General features: G+C 25.4%; 1 protein-coding gene across 6 annotated transcripts in view; it reads left to right on the top strand.

The window, feature by feature from the left end:
* Positions 1-7243: 7243 nt before the first annotated feature.
* Positions 7244-23633, top strand: part of LOC127284693 (proton channel OtopLc) — a 36987-nt gene continuing 20597 nt past the window's right edge. The window contains exons 1-3 of one of the 6 annotated variants that reach the window (XM_051310292.1): positions 7244-7472; positions 22777-23018; positions 23354-23496. In XM_051310292.1, the coding sequence (XP_051166249.1) occupies positions 22806-23018; positions 23354-23496 (356 nt within the window). In that variant the 5' untranslated portion in view covers positions 7244-7472; positions 22777-22805. Of the gene's footprint in view, positions 7473-11649; positions 11744-15835; positions 15919-19914; positions 19984-21421; positions 21649-22776; positions 23019-23353; positions 23497-23633 lie in introns of those variants that run through there. The other 5 variants (XM_051310295.1, XM_051310293.1, XM_051310294.1 and 2 more) reach the window with 5 other exon arrangements.

Below are 23633 nucleotides of genomic sequence, written 5' to 3'. Positions count from 1 at the left end.
ATGATATGTAAAATATATAATGCTCAACAGGCGGTATTATTAGATCAAGATGAAGAATATTAGAAAGATGAGGCTGAAATTCTTTCGACTGAATATTGTAAAGAAAAATGAAAGAGTGAGTTAGATTTTTAACTTAGAAACTTATTTAGAAAAACCAAAGAATTCATATTTGAATAAATTAAGAACAAAAAAACGACTGTAAATACAAAATAAAGAAAAGAATACTCTCAGTGTTTCTAGACTAGTCGTGTCGACATGTTTCTTCGTATTATTATGATTATTATTATTATTACTATTATTATATATGAAATATATATACAACATATATATAAAAAAAAATTAATATATATATTTATTATTGCGTTGTTCTATTGTAATATTTATTATAATATATGCAATTTAAGAATTGAAAAATTCTTTAAATTGTCGAAAATGCGTAAAACTCGTGTCAAAATTAACCCGTTTTTTTTTAAAAATACTCTTCTTATATATTATAAAAAAGAGAATTATCTTTGGAAAATTAGAATTTTAAAAGATTTTTTCTTAGATTAAATTTTCTTTTTTATCATTCTCTATTTTTAGTTTTCATTTAAGATGCATTATTGTTAAGTAATCGTTAATTTAAAATATAAGTAATTTTTATTAATAACTACAATATTCACAAATTATAATCGAGTGATAAAATAAATATAAATTTATAAATTAGTAATAACTATTATTTATAAAGTGGATAATTTTACTTTTATATTTCTATATTTTCTATTTTTAATATTATTATTATTATTATTAAAATTATTTAAATTTTATATTTTTATTGTCGTTAATTTTTTTTACTTTATTAATTATATAAATATTAATTTAATCTTTAAATAAAATTAGAGAGAATGAAATAAAAAATAAATATATTTTTCTCACAAAAAGTTTCTTAAAAATCTTCTTAAAGTCTAATTAGCTAAAGGAAATCTTGACACGAGAGCTTCTCTTTAAAAAAAAAAAAAAAAAAAAATGGGGAATGGGGGAAATATTATTATGATCAAGCTCTATGTCACGTCTCTATGCTGTACTTTTTCTATGCTCTAGTTCCTACGCAATGTTTGTATTCTTATACCCTTTATACTATTTGTACCTCACAAATTGCAATACACTCGTCTGCAATAATCGTCGAAATTGTCTTTTTTCTCAATTTTTTTTTTTACCTTTTTGCAATTTTATTTATTAAAAAACAAAAAAAAACTAAAATACAATTTTACTAATTGTCACAGTTATATAATTATTATTTACAATTATATGACAATTCTGATTAAACGTTCACGTAACCAATGGCTAATTAACCTGAATATAAAGCCCAATGAAAACAATAATTAGCGGTTGAACATGTACATATATGAAGATTGTGTACAATTATCGTTCGAATATTAATTAATGTTAGTTTGATTATTATATATTAAAAATTACATCTTAATTGTGAATTTTATGAACGAGATTCATTTTTAGAAAAAAAAATATTGATATAGAAATGAATAAAAAAAAAAGAATTGTGAATAATTTGAGCATTCAACAGAGTGAACGAGATTCAATGACCTTTTGTTTCAAAGTTCGTTTAACAGTATTTTATAAAAGAGTTGACCTTTCACGAGTCCAAGGTCAACTGGCAGGTGGCCCATAAATCTCATCTTTCGGAAGTAAACTGTATATTACAGAGCTTTCACTTTCTGGAGTAGTGCATGACTAAGGAAATAATAGTTCTCTATAGATATTTTCGTTTCATGTCATTTTATCAGCAATACTCATTTTACATGAGCATTAAGATATCTCTGTTCCTATATGCACTGCACATTCTATTAAATCACGAAATCGAATTATTTTTTTTTAATTCTACATTTTTTTCCAAAAAATATTTTTTTTGAAACTCAATTATAAAAATAATTTTTTCCCCTCTAAACTAAATTAGATTTAAAAAAAAATTTGTTTTCAAAATAAAAAATAAATTTGATTACATTTCTATTTCATAAAAAATTTTAAATCTGTTTTTGAGAATAAAATTCGAGAGAAAAATATTGTACCGCGAGTCATATATACTGAAACTGGGACAGTTTTCTGCCTCTCGACCTCGATTAACCCTCGCGGAAAATATTTCGTCTTTTTCATCATGGCTTTTAGATGAAACGAGCCTATAATTAGTCATATAGCAAAAGTACTTCTTTTTTTTTTGTATGGATAGTAATTTTTTTAAGAAAGAAAAATATTTTTTTTCAAATAAAAATAAAAATTATTTGGTTCAAATAAAAATTATTCAAATAAATATATTTATTTTGATAAAAGTCAATTATTAGAATCAAATAAAATTTGTTTTCAATATAACCTTGAAAAGTAAAATTAACTAAAGTATAAGTTAGTATCAAACTAATAATTAGTTAATTTTGAGTAAACTAAAAAAAAAAATAAACTTTTTTTTTTTTAAAATGTTATACCTGCAATCAAACGCGTGTTACATAATCGAGCGTGCGAAAGAACTGACCCCTGATGCACTTGCTATAGTTATGTTTACAACTAGAAAAGATAGAGGTGTGTATTAAATATACCATTTCATCATCAAAAGAACCGTATAACCAATCGTCTCATCTATCAAAAATTATCTTCACCCTGTGCATCGATTCCAATTAATTATACCCAGAAAAAAATTACTAATTCCTTCTCTTTCAAATATTTTTGATTTAAAATGTTTTTTAACAAAAGTAGTAGGGGAGAGTGGGGCAAAACCGGGTACCCCCAGTTTTCCATGATACACTGAAAAAAAATCTGGTTAGGCTATATTTAACATTACTTTCTAGTTATGTTAACCAGAATTCTAGTTGAATTAACTAGAATTCTCGTTAAAATAACCAGAATTCTGGTTAACCTAACCAGAATCAAAATGTTAAATATACCCTAACCAGAATTCTGGTTATTCTAACTAGAATTTTTTTTCAGTGTAGGTATTTCCATTTGTGTCACCCATTACATATATCTTTTATATTACAACTAACATCATTTTAATTGTATAACCACTATATCAAAATTTATTTATTATATTTTATGTATTATTATATTTTATTATTATTATAAATTTTAGTTCAAAAGAAAATCCATTTTTTATCAAAAGTAAATCACTTATAAAACTTTTTGTGTCGATATATTCGTTTCGGCAAGTATAACATCTTTTTTAGCATTTATTTACGAGTAATTTTCCTTAAAAATAATTGTTAAATTATTAACAATAAGCTGAGAATTTTACATTTTATTAAAAAATGCAGTGCAGGGCAAAACCGGGTACCAAACGGTGGGGCAAAATCGGATATATTTAAATGCATTACACTATATATATTTAAATTTTATCGCAAAAGAATCGACATGTATGTTTCGAAATCGATGTTTAACTTTCGATATATCAATTATTTACCATATCGATAAATAAACGATAAAAAATTAACAAAAATATAAAAAATTTTGTTTTAAAAGATTTAACTGCTGTTATTCATTATTAATATAATATATTTAGATTAAATTTATTGAATATTGATTATTTTCTATAATGTAAGTGATATATAATAATAATAACAACAAAGGCCAACACTGATTTTGGTGCGGCAAATGTCAGACCTGTTTTTGATATGTTTTTTCATGCTGAACATAAATCCGTAAACGAAAAGTTCCTATCAGCTCTAGTTTTTGAGAAAAACGGGTTTTAAATGTTCAAAAATCGCGTTTTTGGCTAACTTTGAGTACTTCTAGCACTGAAATAAAAGGTCGTAGAACCTTCCACTTGGGCTTAAATTGAAGCTTAATGTTTCAACAATTATCCCCAAAAATGACCTATGTTGCACCATAATTTCAAAGTCATTTGTTATCATTTTTGATTCGCAAATATTAATTTTGTAAAAGTTTGAGCGCGTATCTCTAGCAAAGAAAAGAGGATCATAGAACCTTTTATTTGAACTTAAAATAAAGTTTGAACTTTAGACTACAAGCCCTAAAAATTATATTATTCACTAATAACCTCAAAATTGTTGGTAACTAGTATTTAACTACAGAACTTATTTGGTAATATTTGAATAACTCTAGTCAATAAAATCAAAGGTCAACCTTCTTGTTGAGCTTCAATTCAATTTATCCCTCGACTGTAGTTCATAAAAATTACATTGCTGCACCTTAACCTCAAGGACTAGATGTACGCGATCAAACTTTTACAAAATTAATATTTGGGAATCAAAAATGGATAACAAATGACTTTGAGGTTATGGTGCAAGATAGGTCATTTTTGAGGATAATAGTTAAAACATTAAGCTTCAAATTAAGCCCAAGTGGAAGGTTCTACGACCTTTTGTTTCAGTGTTAGAGGTACTCAAAGTTAGCCAAAAACGCGATTTTTGAACATTTTAAACCCGTTTTTCTCAAAAACTATAGAGCTGATAGGAAATTTTCGTTTACGGATTCGTGTTCGGCATGAAAAAACCTATCAGAAACAGGTCTGACATTTGCCGCACCAAAAAAGTTTGCTAATTTTGTTGGCCTGTGTAACAATTGAACAAATAAGAGTTAAAGAATATTCCATGATTTATATATTTTCTTGATAGTACCCGGTTTTGCCCCACCATCGGGGAAAAACCGAGAACTTTTGCATTTTTTTGAAAAACCTAGTTTAAATTGATCAAAAAATTTTTTTTCATGCAATCGACCTTATTTTCTCATTCTCTAATATTCAGGGAAGAATTTTCAACGAGATTTGAACTAATTTATTTGAAAGATTCTTTGTAAACCGAGAATTCCAAAAAAGTACCCGGTTTTGCCCCACTCTCCCCTACTTTTTTGGATAAAAAATCAAGAATTAACTCGGTATTTAATCTAAAAAGAAAAGTTCTGCTATAAACCAAAGATTTTTTTACACAGAAAATTAAAAGGCATTAAAATAAGCTGTAAAGCTTATTATTTGAATACAATTTTGCTTATTTTAATCTATTTTGGTATTAAAATAAGCAAAATTGGATTAAAATAATAAGCGTTGCAGCTTATTTTAATGCCTTTTAATTTTCTCTGATAATTACACCTAATTCTTTTAAAATTTTGTAAACATAAAAATAGTTTCCGTTTCTGAAAATATATCCATACTTTTAAAATCAATGTACAAAGAAACAAATTAATTGAACACGAGATTAGGGTGGTTTTTGAAAAATCAATATACCCAAATGTTAATTACAACATAGATGAATTTGAAAGAACTTTACGGAAGAATAATTACGAATCAATAGCAGTTTTTATTTTTTGTTTTAACGTCAAATTAATCGGCATTTCAAACAACCTGCCCTTGTGCAGGTTGAAAACTGAAGAGTATGAAAAGAGAAAGGGGGAACAAATTTTTTTTTTTCATAGGGTTAAAAGTACTTGACAATAACGTGTGCCCGTCTGTATATATATCTTCTAATGTTGATGGGAGGTCGTTTAGTCGAGCCACGCAGTCTACCAGTTCTTATACACTATATAAGGCAATCCGTATAATTACGGGGTAGATCCTAAACTTAAGGGTCGACTCAAACAGCAAGACATCCTTTAACAAAAAAAAAAAAAAGGAAAAAAAAGAAAGGGTGGAATTCATAGCAAAGGAGTCACCCCGCAGAGAACTTAAAGCTCAAGCAATGAAATACAGAAGCGAAGCCAAACAATGAACAAAAGGTCACTGGATATTCCACAGGATGTGGTTAACACTTTATTTTTATTTTTACCACCCAATAATTCAAAGAGGAAACAATTTTCCCCTATTAAACATAAAACATAATTTTTAAATATATTTTTCCTACTTTATGGATTTCTAATTATAAATTCAACTTTGCACTTATTAATTTTAATGACTTATTTATAATCATTCAAATTTTGTACCATAATTATTTTCTTGGTTCTAAATTTAACGTTAAACATAATATTTATTTATTTAACATGTTATGTTATATAATAATCTTTAAAGGCAATTTATATACTGAAAATATTTTATATGATTCAAATAATAGATTGACTACTATCAAATAAATATTTATTTGTATCAAATAATTGGTTTAAAAAAAAACAATTTTTTTCATTTGAAAAATTTATAAATAAAATTTACAATAAACCAAACATTTATTGGGATTAAATAAATATTTATTTGAATAAAAGCAAAATTTGTTTGAACAAATAAAATTTATTTTAAGTAACCAAAAAATTCTGTTAATATAAAAAAAAGTATATAATTAATTAAAACAAAACTTTTTTCTGAGTGCAATTTTTAATATTATTCACATCCCTAAAACTATCACTGAAAAAAAATTTATTTCATTCAAAATACTTGATTATCAAATATATTTACTTGAACCAAATAATATTTATATTTGAATTTAATAAACTGTATTTGAACCATTTCTGTATTTAAAGCAAATATTTAATTGGAATAATCACCACTTAATTAACTAATAATTAACACCAATAAATACAAATATAAATATTTATTTCCTAACAATCAAGCAAATATTTGAATGAAATAAAATTTTTTTCACTTTTATTGTCTTAAAAAATTCACATAGAAAAACTCATTAGATATAAAAACTATTCAAATAGGCTTGAAATAATTTTCCTCTTAAATTAATTTGTAAACTAAACAAATTTCAACCAAAAAAAAAAAATCCAGAAAAAATATATTTAGACTAAATTTTTTTTTTAATAATTTCCAAATTTACATATTTTTTTCCCTAAAAATATGATTTTAACTATATTTTTTTCAGTCTATTAATTTCAATTCTAAAATCAAAGTAAAAAAAATCTACTGTAGTCGAAAATCTGCAATTTCTGCTTATGGAGAGTTCGAGCCCATCACTTGTGCTAAAACCGAACGCCAACTTAAGAGGGGGTGACCACCCCCTAACCCCCCACCTATGAAGCGCGGAAAAGCGACTGCGAACGGTATTGATCGTCTTTCCCCATGGCATGGGGGTTGTTTCTCTTCCCCATGAACTGCCGCCATTACAGCCATGGATCTCCGTAGTACGGGAGAGTACAAGGCAAACCCCATTTCGCAATAGGGATTTTATTTGACCATTTTTCTCGATGCGCATGCTTCGCTCTCATATGTTTACATCTCAAAAATTTTGAGGGGAAAATTCTATCACTTAAGGGGATATATTTTTTTTTTTTAATTTTGTTGAAAAAAAATTTATATACACACGAAACTTAATCAGTCTATAAAGAACCAATATACATTTTGAATAATTGAGTTATTCATTGGTGATAGTCGCGCCCTCTTTGCGGGGGAGCCATTATATACAGAATATTGCAAGGACTCGTCTTCTGGACACGAGGTTGTTTTGTGCTCTTACAACGTGAAATTACAAGCAGAAAATTATCATCCCTTCAATGGAGGAAATTGGATAACTAATCAAGGACAATCGTCCATCATAAAATCGACAGAAGAGGTGAGTCAATTTTATTTTTGTATTAAAAAAAGAAAAAAAAAATTCAACAAATTTGCCGGCACTGACCGGTTGCAATGCACGCGGGCGCGTCAGTAATATATACAAAAACAATGCCACAATGTTGTCTCCTACACGATAGTTTAATGTTTCATTTCATTGTTTTCAAACTTCGCAGTATAATTTTTCTTTCATCTAACTACTGTAATTTTAAAGAAAAATATAATTGATTTTCTTTTTCACAAAAATGTTGAAATGAAGAAAATAAAATTTTAAAAATTATTTTTAAATGAAATTATAATTTTACAAAATATAAATTTCAAGCTAAAATAAAATCAAAAATTCTCTATCGTTAATTAATATTTAATAAGAATTTTTGAAAAATAAAATTATACAGTATATGTAAATAGTACTTAAAATTAATTCTAACTAAAATTGTATGTTTATTGGCCGATAAAAGTTTAATGAACATTTGCGGTTGTTCCAACTTTGCTAATTAAATATTTTCAAATGAGCAATATTTAACAACCACATGTGGTTAATTAACTAAGATCTATTTTCGAAATAATGTAATAATTCCTAAGTCTATATAGAACAATTAATTAATTTACCAACAAAATATTTTTTGTAAGAAAAAATATTTCGAAATAAACCCCTAAGAAACAATGAAAAACTAATATTAATTTAATTAAAATTAAAAATACAAAAACTAAATTCTATCGTTTTGTTCAATGAAAAAAATTTTCTTTTCATTTTACAATTTTAGTTTTATCAATTAAAATTTTTTCAATTTTTATTTTATTTGATTTTTGCTTTGATATCAAAAAATATTGTATTTTATAATTAAGGAAAATTGAATTTACTAACAAAAATCAAAAACGAAACCTATCGAATATTTTTTTTTCTCCAAGAAAATCTTCTAATCCGATAAGACTTGTGAATATTTGCGATAGTGATTTTAGCTTTGCTGAATAAACACGGGATCGACGCCAATTTTATGAGATTTTTGGCTTGGCTCCTCGATCCCTTTTTTTTCAAATGTATAAAAGCTTATATATTCGACGCGACACCACGTTCACAACTTTCCAATGAAATTTCCGCGGGTGCTTTATCGATCTTGTGCGTGTTGAGAATATCTATGTGCAACAGGCTCGAAACTCCTTGTCCTTCACAATTCGATACTATTTAAGCATTCATATCTCTTTTGAGAATAAAGAAAATTTGCTTTTCAGATTTTATACAAATAAAGCTAATTAGCTTCAATTCAGAAAATTTTAATCTTTATTCTATTTTTTTTTTAAATATTTATTTTTTATAGAAAATTTTTTTGTTTATAAATTTATAATAATTTAATTTATGAATTTTTAAATTATTTTTTTTTCCAAATTCGAAAAATATATAATACACGCGGAAAAAATTTGCTTTTCAGATTTTATACAAATAAAGCTAATTAGCTTCAATTTAGAAAATTTTAATCTTTATTCTATTTATTTTTAATATTTATTTTTTATAGAAAATTTTTTTTAAAATAAATTTATAATAATTTAATTTATGAATTTTTAAATTATTTCTTTTCCAAATTCGAAAAATATATAATACACGCGGAAAAAAATCTTTACCTGAAACAGCGATAAGTTTCACTGGTGCAGCGATATATTTCACCTAAAACAGTGAAAGTTTTCGCTTTTCCAAATAAACATATCGCTCTTCCAAATAAAGATTTTTTTCCGTGTAGAAATATATAAATTAAGAAAATAATTTAAAAAAAGAAAAATAGTAGTCTATTTTTTGTTAAAAGGCTATAAACAGTATTTTAAGCCTAATTTTAATTAAAACATTCTGCAATATTATTTTACACGGAAAGAAAATAAATAGAAAAATTTTATGAAAGCATTTTTAAATTTTATAAAAGTATTTTCCACGACTTGAAAATACTTTTACAAAATTTGAAAATGCTTTTATAAAGTTTAATATTTATTTTCTTTCTCTGTAAATATTTTTCATAAAATTTAAAACTGATTCCTAATTTTAGTAAATTTTTACTTTAAGTTTTTTTAGCCGTAAATTTTAAACATAAAAATCTATATTTTGAATCAATAAGAAAAAAACATATTTAATTCAGATAATCGGTTACCTGACTATTAACAAATAAATATTTATTTGCACTGAGAGGTATTTCTTTCAAATACAGAAATTATTATATTATACAGTTTATTAATTTCAAATATAAAAATTATTTGGTCCAAGTAAATATTAATTTGATAATAATAAAGTAACCGATTATTTGAAACAAATAAATTTTTTTAATTTTACAATGTGAATAATATTGCAGAGATAATTTTTGTTTTAACCAAATATTTTTTTTATATTAACACAATTTGTTACTTCAATGAAATTTTGTTTGATTCAAATAAATATTTATTTAATACCAATAAATGTTTTGTACACCCAGAGAAATGATTTATTTGAACCAAATAAAATATATTTGAGTTAAATAAACGTATTTTTGTCTCAGAGCCTACACAGAAAATTAAAAGGCATTAAAATAAGCTGCAACGCTTATTATTTTAATCCAATTTTGCTTATTTTTATCCATTTTGGTATTAAAATAAGCAAAATTGGATTAAAATAATAAGCGTTGCAGCTTATTTTAATGCCTTTTAATTTTCTGTGTACTAACTTATTTATTTGGCGTAAATAAAAATTTTATTTGTCAGAAATAAATTTTTCTTTGGCTCAAATAAATTTTTTATTTCAATGAAATGAAATATATTTGCAACAAATAAATGAGTTAGTAGGCTCGAAGACAAATATACCATTTCTCTGAGTGTAAATGATCAAATTTTAATAAATTTTTCGAATGAGGAACAAAATTGATTAAATTTTGGTTGATAAAATAAAAAGTTTGATAAGCAATGAATTTATTTGATTGTTTTAACCAAAATTTGGTTGTCTCAAACAGAATTTGGTTGTTTTAAATAATTTTTTTTCCGAGTATGATTATAAATTTTCAAGTTGAAACTAATTCGACTTATTTGGAAAATAAATAAAAATTTGCAAAATAAATGAAATATTTTGTATACATATTTGTATAACAGAATTGAGAAAATTGAAGATATAGTAAAATTGAAGCGGACAAATTGGACATAGTATATATGTTATACATATGGTGGAGTTCGATTCTGAATATAGCCGTCAGTACATCATGGCATTGAACTATAGCTTTCTATATGGACGAGGGACGGTTTATGGGGGATGGAAAATGATGGGGGTTACAACCACGAAAGAGGGGAACCGACGCTCAACTCAAGGGGTTGTGTTGGCAAGCATTGCGACGCGCTCAAAATCCGCGAGAGAGCTTTTTCTTTCGCGCCTTTCAACGCGAGACGTCAGTTAGGTAAAAACAACTGCGAGAAACAACAGAATTATATTATCGTTATTAAAAGCAATCGCGCGTTATTTAACAAAGAAGTGAAAAATCCGATTTTCCAACCGGTGCGTCGCTTTCTATATATTATATATATATATCCATGACAACCATCAGAGAACCAAGTGGAAAGGATATTCAAAAGACAAAGGACGCGCACTTGATTCAAAACCGAGATTCATCCTTTGATGGTGTACAAATTATAAATGCTTTCAACATTCTGATAATGTAAAATAGAAACTAATTTGACTAAAAGTGTTTTAAAAAAAACCGATTTCTGAATTTTTCAATTCTTTTAAATTCGCGAATTTTCAGTTCACTTATTATTATTTTAGCTAAAATGAATTTATGTTTACTAAAAAAAAAAAAAGAAATCAATCGATAGACTGGATAAATCGAGGATATAATGACTCGCCTACAATTGAATAACGTGTGAGTGGATTCGTTTCTCAAGGAAGCTTAAGCTTCGACCGTGTGACTTAAACAACTTGAGAGAAAGGATACAGAGAAGAAAGATCAAATACTCATCGTGAAGCTGTGAAGCGATTATTCTCTCGCGAGTTCCCGGAAAGATCGCGAGTGTGTATGTGCTTTTAAGAAAATCAATAACTTTGCGCATTATTAATTATATCATTTATAAATGTAAAGCAGAAAAATACAAAACAATATCCAGTAATAAATACAATAGAAGCCAAAAAAGTGATAAATAATTAAAAAAAAAAACATTGTCATAAAAAATGACTTATAACATAAATAATTAATTAATTAATGTAAAATATTATTGAGTGTTTAGAAAGGAAATATCATTATACTTTTACGGTGAAAATATTGGAAAATTACAATGCAGGTGAGAATTTTTATCGTTAAATATTTAAATAATAAATCAATTTTTATTATCGGAAAAAAAGATTTCAATAATAAAAATATCAGGAAATTATTATAATAATTATTAATCAATTAATTATTGATTAATTTATTATTAATTATTTATTATTATTTTTTGTATTATTTAATTCAGTTACTATTTCTTTTAATTTATTAAAATATTTAATTACACCCAGAGAAATGATTTATTTGAATCAAATGAAATATATTTGAGTGAAATAAACGTATATTTGTCTCAGAGCCTACTACTAACTTATTTATTTGGCGTAAATAAAAGTTTTATTTGTCACAAATAAATTTTTCTTTGCCTCAAATAAATTTCTTATTTCAATGAAATAAAATATATTTGCAACAAATAAATGAGTTAGTAAGCTCGGAGACAAATATACCATTTCTCCTGAGTGTACAATGAAAAAAAATTTTTTTGATTCAAATAATCAGTTACTTGACTATTATCAATTAAATATTTGAATTAATTTTTATTTAAATTAAATAATCTGTATTAGAACCAATAATTTCTGTTTTTGATACAAATTTTATTTAATTGACTCAAATAATTAATTATTTTATAGAAATATTCATTTCATACACTCAGAGAAATGGTATATTTGTCTCCGAGCCTACTAACTCTTTTATTTGTTGCAAATATATTTTATTTCATTTAAATAAAAAATTTATTTATGACAAATAAAATTTTTAATTACGCCAAATAAATAATTTAGTAGGCTCTGAGACAAATATACGTTTATTTAACTCAAATATATTTTATTTAGTTCAAATAAATCATTTCTCTGGGTGTAATAGTCAATCAAACGATTATTTAATAGAAATAAATATTTATTTGATAATAGTCAAGTAATCGATTTTATTTAAATCAAATAAATTTTTTTTCATAATAATTTATTAATTATCCAAATATTTTTGATTAACTATTAATAATAATTAACTACTAATATATTTACACCAATATTGTTTTGTATTTTAAATTACATTTAATTCAGTTCTATTTATCAAATAAAAAAAACAAATGAAAATTTCATTTTCAATAAAAAAAAATTTAATTTTTTTTTTTTCACTAAAATCATTGGACTATTTTCCCCACAACAATGATGATTATAAAAATATCTGTTACCAAGCGGTAGTAAGATAAAAACCAAGTTCTTTAATTTTCAAGATTCAATATATGTATATAGCTAATTAAAAATTGAACTGAAGAGCAGTAGATATATACTCCATGGAAACAGTGAAATTTATATATATGTAGAAACTATATTTGTTCACTTTCGCTGATTGGCAAGGAGCCAGTCAGAGATCATCGCGTTAACGTCAGTGTATTGATTTGAAATTGAGATCTTTATTTACCTGGAGTATAAACTGCACGCGAGAATGGCACTGCCGTTGATCGAAAGTTCAACAGTCGAGACATACACCCACACACTTGTAATGAATTTTTTTTTTCCTTTTTTTCCTGTAACAAAAATAAAACACACACACACATGTATATAGTTATATCGATTTTTTAAAAAATTATACGTGCATCATTAAAACAACAATTTATGCTTGACTATATGAGTAATTCTAAATAAAAATTAAATTCTTTAGAAGTAATTTATTCTCACAGTATTCTATTTTTAAAATAAAAATAAATATTTCTAAAAAAAAAATATATTCTACACCCTAGGAAAAGATATATTTGTCTCAGAGCCAAATAAATATTTGTTTCAAATAAATTTTATTTAAGTTAAATAAAAATTTAATTTACGGTTTAATTTCGTTAAATTTCGTTTATAATTTTTGTTTTAGCCTCCTCATTTTAATCAACCTTCCTCAATTTTAGATGAGCTTTCCTCATGTGGTATGTGTCTGATAAAAATAAAAATACTACAATAGAAAATAATTAATAAAATTAAATTACTCATAAAAAAAATGCTACACTCAGAGAAATGATATATTTGTCTCCGAGCCTATTAACTCATTTATTTGTTGCAAATATATTTTATTTCATTGAAATAAAAAATTTATTTGAGCCAAAAAAAATTTATTTCTGACAAATAAAATTTTTATTTACGCCAAATAAATAAGTTAGTAGGCTCTGAGACAAATATACGTTTATTTAATTCAAATATATTTTATTTGGTTCAAATAAATCATTTCTCTCGGTATACAACTTAATTTTTCCAATAAAACAAAATATTTACCTTAATAACGAATTTTCAGCTTCATAGAGATTCTTTCAAACTAAATAGCCCTCGGAGATCCCTACTTTCAAGATAAATTTCCATTCAGAAAATGTGAAAAATAACCGTCAAAATAGACCGAGTTCAAAAAAGTCTGAAAATGAAGAATTTTGTGTCCTTCAAGATCCTTTTTTACTTTTGCCCTTATCTTTGAAGTACGTGTCATCACAAGCCATCCAGGATAGAATCTGCAAAAAGAAAATTAATTAAAATCAATTTTATAAGATTTTTATTCAGTATTTATTTTGTACTTAAACATAAAATTAGAATAAACTGACAATAATTTCTAAACAAATTTAAAAATTTTCGAAACATCAAAAACAATTCATTTTTAATAACAAATAGAAGTAAAAAGTGCTTTAATTGCTTTGTAATATTTATTAATATCCTGAAAAATATTTTGATTCATTTAAATCAAAAAGAAACTTCTTTAATTCTAATGTCTTTAGTTTTCTTTACCTTGAGACAGTAAAGCGAGGAAAAAGAAGGTCATTACCTCCAGAGGTTATACCCTCATAATATAAAAGTAGCTAAACGAAAAGGCCACTGTCAATATCATTTCAAACAAATTCAGATTCTTGCGGGGAAAAAAAAATAGCAAAATTATATGGCAAAAATATATATTTATCTCAGAGTCAAATAAATATTTATTTGTTTGAAATAAATTTTATTTTGTTTATATACAAATTTTATTCGCGCTAAATAAAATTTTATTTGGTTTAAATAAAAAATTTATTTGAGCTAAATAAAATTTTATTCGGAAGAATTTATTCGTAATAAAAAAAATTTATTTGTATTAAATAATTTTTTTTATATTTAAAATAAATAAAAAGTTATGAGGCTCTGAGACAAATATATTTTTAATTTGATTCAAATAAATTTTATTTATCCTAAATAAACGCAAATAAAAGATTTCTCTGATTAAACAAATGTTACCAAAAGTTAGTAATTTAAACAAATGTCATTTTCTTTAATTTGTTTCACATTTGAAGAAAAAAAAGTTTTTCTTTAGAATAAACAAAAAAATTTATCAAAAATTCGCTTCTTGTTAAAGTAAAATTACATGGTTCATTTAACAAAAAGCATGTCAATGTAAAAGTAAACATGATATGGGTAGTGAAATTTCATGTAAATAATATTTTTTAAACTACCTTTATACTCTCGTATTCATAAATTTATGTTAAATTTACCGGAAAAATGATATAATTATATAAAATTTGCAATTGACATAAACAACTTTTATCCGGTTAATTGCACTTAAAAAGAAATGTACCATTGATGCGCAAACAGGATGAAATTCATTATTATTTTTTTTTATCTGTAATAATACACTTTTGAAAAAATTAAACCCATACAATATTGTTTCAAAAATAAAAAAATTTCAAATCTTATTTGATCCAAATAAAAATTCGGTACAATATTTATTTTTCAATAATAGTTAATTTAAATCAAATTAATTTTTACACGGCCCAGAGAAATAATATACTAGAGCCAAATAAATATTTATTTGATTAAAATAAAAATTGTATTTATATATATGATAAATAAATAAGCTGAGACAAATATAAATTTATTTAACTGAAATAATATTATATTTGATTGAAATAAAACATTTCTCTGGATTATAGCAATTAGAAAAGCGGAAATAATTTCTCGGCATGCGGAATAAAATCAGAATATTCTTTTTTGTTAATTTGTCAGAAAATTAAAAATGTAGGGTGATCGATGGGACTTCGACGCCGGCGCTGGGACGCTCACAGGTGGTCGCCACGCCGATGTTCACTATGGCTACGCCACGCAGTCTAGTCATTCTTTCTCGTATGTGCGCCTCGCGAGATTTCGGGGTCTTCGACCGTTGCCTACACCCCCCCGACGCCAATTGATTCCGTGACTACTTCCGGTAACCAATATTATTATATATATATATATGAACGACAAGGGAAATACTAAATTAATTCCTCAGATCAATATCTTTTTTTTTAATCATTCAAAAGTTTCATTCTTTCTCACATCGCAGACAAGCAATATTCATGCATTACTAAACACATCGCGTGTTGTAAACACTTGAGTCAATGAACCTATACGTCCTTAACCTCAAAAGAAAAACTTCCGAGAGTAAAACAGAAACCTATCGTGCAAGAAAGGGATTATTTATCGAAATAAAAATTTTTCAATTATTTTTTTTTGATTAATTAAATATTTGATTGAATATTAAAAAAGGATTTTTAACATAACCTCCTTTACATGATCTAACCTAACCTAATTCGTAGGAGAAACAGAAAACCCTTAACACCGTCAGTGGTAAATCCTTGGTGTGGTCAGACTTCTGTCAATTACGGCTGATCGTGACCTACTCAAGATTTATCTTTACTACTGAATTCGAGAGGTATTTTTTTCACAAGATATACAATTTATTTCTTTTATGAAATTATTATTATTATTTTGCCGGAAATTTAAGATGTATATGAAATTAATATTGAATTTTACATATTTCTCGAATGAAGACGCTGCAATTTATATAGAAATAATATCTTAAAGTCCAATAATTATTTTCAATTGTAAATTAATTAATATCATTTATTTATTTAATTATTTTTCAATTATTATTTAATTACTAATATTAATAAATAATTATTTAATTAGTAAAATTAATATTTAATTATTTATTCGCTTAATAAATTATTTGTAAACAATATAATTTTAAAAGAAAATTTAATATTTACAAACAATAATAATTAAAAATATAAATAATTTTTTTTAAATATTAAATAATATTAAAATAAATAAAAAAATTATAGAAGCACATTTTGCTAAAGGTACAGAAACAGCGTTGGCACTTTTAAAAGTAAGAATTTTTTCACTCAAAGAAATGTAATCTCAAAAAAAAAAATTTTTTAATAAACTTCTTCAAATATTACTATGCAATATTTTTCTTCAAAGAAAAAGATTTTTATTCTTTATTACAGAACGAACGATAGCAAATCCTCAAGTTAAATATGTCCTCTCGAATAAAGAGGAAATACTTTTGATATCGTATGTATTCACAAAAGAAAATTTTGCATTAAAAAACAAAAATCGACAAAAAAGGTGATTAATAGTTTTGTTCCCAGGTGTTCATAAATACTAATCTCTTGAATTAAATAAAATAATATTTTATAGAAATAAATAAAAAAAAATGTATTTTAACTGAAATTTAAAATGGTTGGCAAACGTTGCCCCTATTTTTCCTTATATATACTTTAATCCCTCGAAAGCTCCGTTGAAAAGAGGAATCAAGCTCTGACACACACACACATATATATAGATGACATTAAAGTTTCGCATCAATGCTGACAATTCTAGAAAACCACTCTTTTTGATCCGGGATAAAATACTTTAATCGTGGAATCACTATAAAAGTATTTCTGACATCGTTTAGGATATATAAAGTATTTTCAAGTCTTTTAAATGCGGACTAACCTGAATTACAATTCAATTCCTATGGATTCAGTATATAAATATAAATACTCTCATCCATTAACTTTTTTTGAGAAAAATTAATTTTTTTAAATATAAGAAACTGAACAGAAAAAAAAATTTATTCTAAAATTAAGTATAAATTGTCACCTATACCCACACGCAGAGAAATGATTTATTTGAACCAAATAAAATATATTTGTGTTAAATAAACGTATATTTGTCTCAGAGCCTACTAACTTATTTATTTGGCGTAAATAAAAGTTTTATTTGTCACAAATAAATTTTTCTTTGCCTCAAATAAATTTACCATTTCTCTGAGTGCAGAAAAAAGGGATGTCCGTTACTGTGAAGGGTTTTCTGTTGAAAAAATTTTTAACCCTTGAAAGTAGGATGTTTGTCAATTTTTGTCCAGTTTAAACCAATCAGAGTAACTTTCAAACATAGTGGTGAAAAATGGTACTACTGAACGTAGGATAAAATGTTAAGCCACGCCCCCAGCGGACATCCCAATAGCCTAATCTTGTATCTTGTTTCCTGACGGGCTCAATAGCCCTAGAAACTTATTATGAATAAATAAATAAATAAATAAATAAATAAATAAATAATAAATTTATTTGAATAAAATTTTTATTTGATTCAAAATGAATTTTTATTTGATTTAAATAAAAAAATTCATTTACGCCAAATAAATGGGATAGTATTAGGCTGTGAAACAAATATACGTTTATTTAAATCAAATATATTATATTTGGTTCAAATAAAACATTTCTCTGGGTGCATTACAGAATATTTTAAGTCAATTTATTCTTAAATAAGAATATAGTATTTTTATTTATACTATATTCTTAAAATAAGAATAAATTCTAAATTAAAGAATATAATAAACTTTAAAAATATTCAATATTTTTCCATCTTTATTATCAATTAAACAATGTTTTTACTTATTGTGACCGACATTCTTTATATTATAAAGGGAAAGAAATCTAATTTTAGAATTCTCTCGTGAAGAGTATGTCTGTTTATAACACACCATAACCCCTTTACTGTTGTTTTTTTTTTTTTTTTTTGTTATTCAACTGACATTATCTCAATTGAGCATAAGAAATTCTTAAAATCTGCTTCCTTTCCCTTCTGAATAAACATTTCCATCTGGTCCAAAGTAAATAGTGATAACAAATTTAGGGTTTTTGACTCTATAAAGAAAATATATTTATGGACACTTTGTCGGAAAATATAAGTGGTTACTGAAATAATAATAAAAAAAAAACAAAGGGGATCAATATTTTCATTTATCATTCTAATTTTTGTTTGATAAAATATTTTATGATAAATAACTTGGAAAAAATTTTTTTTTTTAATTTAATTATAAAAATATTGATTGTAAATTTCAATTTAAATCGAATTATTTTTTATATGAAAATTCATTTTGATAAATGGAAAAATGAAAAAAAAAACATATTTATATTGATCGCTTTCAACCACGTTCTTTCGTTAGAGGCTGACAATACATCCAATAACTGAAGCGCATCGAATTGTGAAAGAAAAAAAGGAAGTAATTTATTCACATATATCTACAGTTCACCATGTTTTGTCGAGTAGCAAAACTTTTTTTTTATGTCTTTCCGCAAATTTCAGAGAATAAAATTTATTCAATAAAAAAAAAACTTTTATTATTCATCAAAAACAATATGAATAGAGAAACAAGTTTTTATTTTCAATTTTTCAAAAAGAGTTTTATTGGTAAAAAAAAGTACTATACCCAAGAGAAAAAGTAATCTCATATTAATGAAGAAAATTCCTTTTCTGTCTTTTAAAAAAATATATTTTATTTCCTCAAATATTTTAAATATTTTCAATATGTATTAGAAATACCTAAATTCAAAATTTATTCGAAATATATTTAAAATAGAACACCCAGAAAAATGATATATTTGTCTCACAGAGCCTAATAAATATTTATTTGATTTAAATAAATTTTTATTTAATTCAAATAACTTTTTATTTACTCCAAATAAATGAGCTAGATAAATATACGTTTATTTAACTCGAAATATATTATATTTGGTTCAAATATAAACATTTCTCTGAGTGAAAAAAGTAAATTATTTTCTAAAATATATAAAAGCAAAGTAAAATGTCAATGTATTTTTATTGCTCTTTAGGAAATAATGAAAATTGCTGTTATACGAGAAGCAATTTCCGTATAAGCTGTGTGCTATACATAATCGTGCATATATGAATATATAGGAACTGGTCCATATGGTGGTGAACGCGTGTGATCACGTGTCGTTCATATAGGTGACATGTGAATAGAAAAGACTCGCGATATGTGCCGAGCATGTGGATCGTGATTAAAGCCTACCCTTACCGCCTCGCGATTTTCTAAATATAGGCTCCGGTAGGATATATGCATATATATGTGTGTAAGAATAGGAAAGCAACGGGCAAACGTCGGACCGTCAGTAAGCGTCGCGGCGCGACCATCATCTCAACTCGATTTAGATAGGTCAGTGATTAAAATCAAAATTTTCGCCATATGAAAATTAATTTTTAATCAAAATTTCGAACAAAATATTTTTCACTTCCGTATATATTATAATTGATTCAATGAAAATTATATCAAAGTACATTCAGAGAAAAGACAAATTTCTCTCAGAGCTAAATAAATATTTATATTTGTTACAAAGAAATTTTAATTGAGTTAAATAAAAATTTATTTGCTTCAAATAAATGCCATTCTCTGGCTGCAATATTATTGTAAATGTTTATTATAATTATAAATTATACTACACTAAAACCTCCGTTTATTGAAACACACGCGAAAGAACTCGTGCGTCTCAATAACTCAAGTTACACTGTACACTAAGAGAAAAGATATTTTTGTCTCAGAGCCAAGTAAATTTTTATTTATTTCAAATAAATATTTATTTCTCTGAAATAAAATTAAAAAATTTAATTTTGCACCCAGAGAAATATTTTATTGGCGTTCATTTAAAACAAATAAAAATATATTTTTCAGAGTTTAATAATTTTTGGTTAAAAAAATTTATTTAACACAAATAAAATTTTATTTAGGGCAAATTTTTTTTTAACTCAAATAAAATTTATTTGAGGTGAAATTAAATATTTATTTGGCTTTGAGACAAATATTATATCTTTTTCCCTGGTGTACTTTAAACAAAATTAAAGTTACTAAATTACATTTGATCATTAAAAGCAATTTTTTGTTAATAATAATAATTTTTTATGTTCAAAAAAAGCCAAGTATAAAAATTTACAATAAATTAAAGAATATTGAACAGTTTGGAAACAACTTGTTCTGAAGAAATCAATATAGTTAATTCAAGCCATAATTAATTCAAGCAATTAATTTAAGCCACTTCTTTTAATAAAAAACCTTTTTATTGCACTTTAAGTTTCTTTTTTAAAAATAAAATCACTGCCAATATTGAAATATTTTTTATATATTTCCTCAAAAAAAATACGATTTACAAAATCGAATTAAAAAGAAAACTTAATCAATTTGAAAAAAAATAACTTTTGCTAAATCAAAGAAACCTTTTTTGGTAAAATGAAAATTCAAATGAACTGTTTTTCAGTGCACTAATTACATCAGTTTCCCCATATAAATTCCTATACCAAATATATAAACAAGATAAGAATTTTGATTTTTATTCGGTTCCTCTCATATATATGTGTTTGCATATTCCCTCTCATTTGCTTTCAAGTCTCGTATCGATTTCTTTGAATAAAATATATATTCGAACGGAAAGATACGGGAACGTGACCACGTGATTGCCAATCGCGACGCCTTCTTTGGTGATCTCTTCTATGGGGAGAGAGTGAGAAGCAGGTTCACGATGTCTCGTTTGTCGAAGACAGTATCAAACAGATCGTGATTCTTGGGTGCCGTTTGTTTGTTCTTTAATCATTCAAGTTCGATTAATCGTCGCAAAATCGAAATTTCGTGAAACAAATAATTTTTTATAAATTTTTCATATGTCAAAATATAAAATCTAACAAAAAAAAATAATTGTGTTTTTGTTTTTAAATTTTTTTTTCAAGAGATGAAAAATGGGGGAGGCAGTAGCACATGTCAGCAAATCGAAACGTGTGAAAACATGGTTAAAAACATGGTTTTCAGAATCAAAATCAAGGAGCCCTTTAAATGGTACAATATATTTCAAATTCGAAAAAAAGATTACAATAAAAATAAATCATTGTATTATTTAATACAAATGAAAAATAGATTTTAAATTAAAAATAATTCGATATTATCGAAGGAATATGATGTATATAGGAATCTGATATTAAATTTCGCGAATGAAAAATTAGCACAAAAAACATAAATATTGCATAATTTCACATGTTTACAATAAATATGCATGTCTTTCTGATATATAGTAAAATATATAGTAACTTTCAAGGGCAGAAATGAATGAATGAAATAAAATAGAAAAAATGACATACAATAGGGATACAGTGTCATAAATGTGTGCACCAGTTTTTCAAGTTTAATCAATGATTCAGCTGTTCTACTTATTATTTTCAAAACTAGTTTTCATTTATGGTGTGAGAGTCTGCGAGGAATTAAACATTGTTGCTTAAGGAAAAATGATAATTATGCAATGTTTTATACACTATTTTTTTATTTTTATTATTATTAATATTATTATTCACTAAATAATTAAGGACTAATAATAACTATATGATTATTGTTATTATTTTAATATTTTTGATTATTATTTATTAATTTTAATTTATAAAATTATACACATACAAAATGAAGAAACTAAATGAAACATTCCAAAGGAAACTTATTGTAATAAAATGAAAAGTTTGATTTTAAATCTGAAAACTGATATAAATCTTCCACACTTGCTAACAAGTTTCAAAACTCAGCACACTCTTAAATCTGAAAGGACCTCTTTCACAAAAGCTTATAAGTGCGAGAAGATAAGAGGAAGTTTAGGCATTTATAATTTATAATCCGCTATAACTTAAAAATTTAAGAAAAGTATTATTAATGCAAAAAAAATCGATACTCAAGGATATTAAAAGATTATTTCTTAAAAAGGCAAATAACTGCTTCAATTAATAATAATGCATAATAACCGTAATAACAAAATAATAATAATTATAATAACAACAATAAGTGAAATAATAATGAAAGTATCTATTAACAGGAAAATTATATGCAATTTGTGGAAATTTTGTCACAAAATTTGAAAATATTGAGAATTGTATTTTTGTGATTATTGTAATTTTAATATTTTTCTATTATTTTTTTTGCCTATAGAACAACAAAGAGCTCGTGATATTGAAGAGATGCAACGTTGCCCTTATCTTCACGAGATGAAGGAGCGTCTGCTCTCGCAACCAACACCAACTGACAGTTTGGATATGGAACGTCTCGACGGAAGTGGCACTCCTGTAAAGGAAGCACACTTACACAACGATTATCCAGCCCACACGAATCCCGGAGTTATCCCTGACCCACCAGAAATGCCACCTGACTCATTAATCGGCACCGTTGTCAAGGTATAATTTTCGAAAAATACTTAAAAAAAATAATAATTTATTAATTAAAACAAAGAGAAAAAAAACCAAATGGAAAATTAAATTGCCCATTTATAAAAAGCCTCCAAAAAAAATATTAGTTAAATCGAGTGCTTAGTAGAAACAATTCAAAAAAGGAGGAAAAAAAAAATATATTATGAAAAAAGTCAGTGACTTGAGAAAATTGGAAAAAAAGACTATCCTTTGAAGTGCAAGTACAACATATATTGTGTACCTACATAGAAAAGGGACGTCGAGGAGTTAATGTTTCTGAACCTTTTGAGACTAAAATCTCTTTTTTTTTTTGTCTTTTTCAGCTAAATTCCGACGGTTATGGTTCTCACACGTCACCGGCGCACGCCAGACAACCCCTAGTACCACAAAATGCGAATAACCAACCCCTTTGTTTTACGCCTACGCACACACTTCCCACATCTGGCACATTGCCAAAGAATGCCAAGTGAGTATCCTCTTGAAAAAAAAAAAAACTAACTATACAACGACAGCACGAGTTTTACATTATTTAACAACAAATATCTCTAATATCGTGAAAGGCCTCCTATTACTCCAACTAGGGTTTCGATCAGCTTGTTTAGA

Source organism: Leptopilina boulardi, unplaced genomic scaffold (assembly GCF_019393585.1).
Source record: "Leptopilina boulardi isolate dan_hultmark-lab unplaced genomic scaffold, ZJU_Lbou_2.1 LbouV2_325, whole genome shotgun sequence".
Taxonomy (NCBI): Eukaryota; Metazoa; Arthropoda; class Insecta; order Hymenoptera; family Figitidae; genus Leptopilina; species Leptopilina boulardi.
Note: the sequence above shows the minus strand (reverse complement) of the source record. Positions and strands in the feature narration are given on the sequence as shown.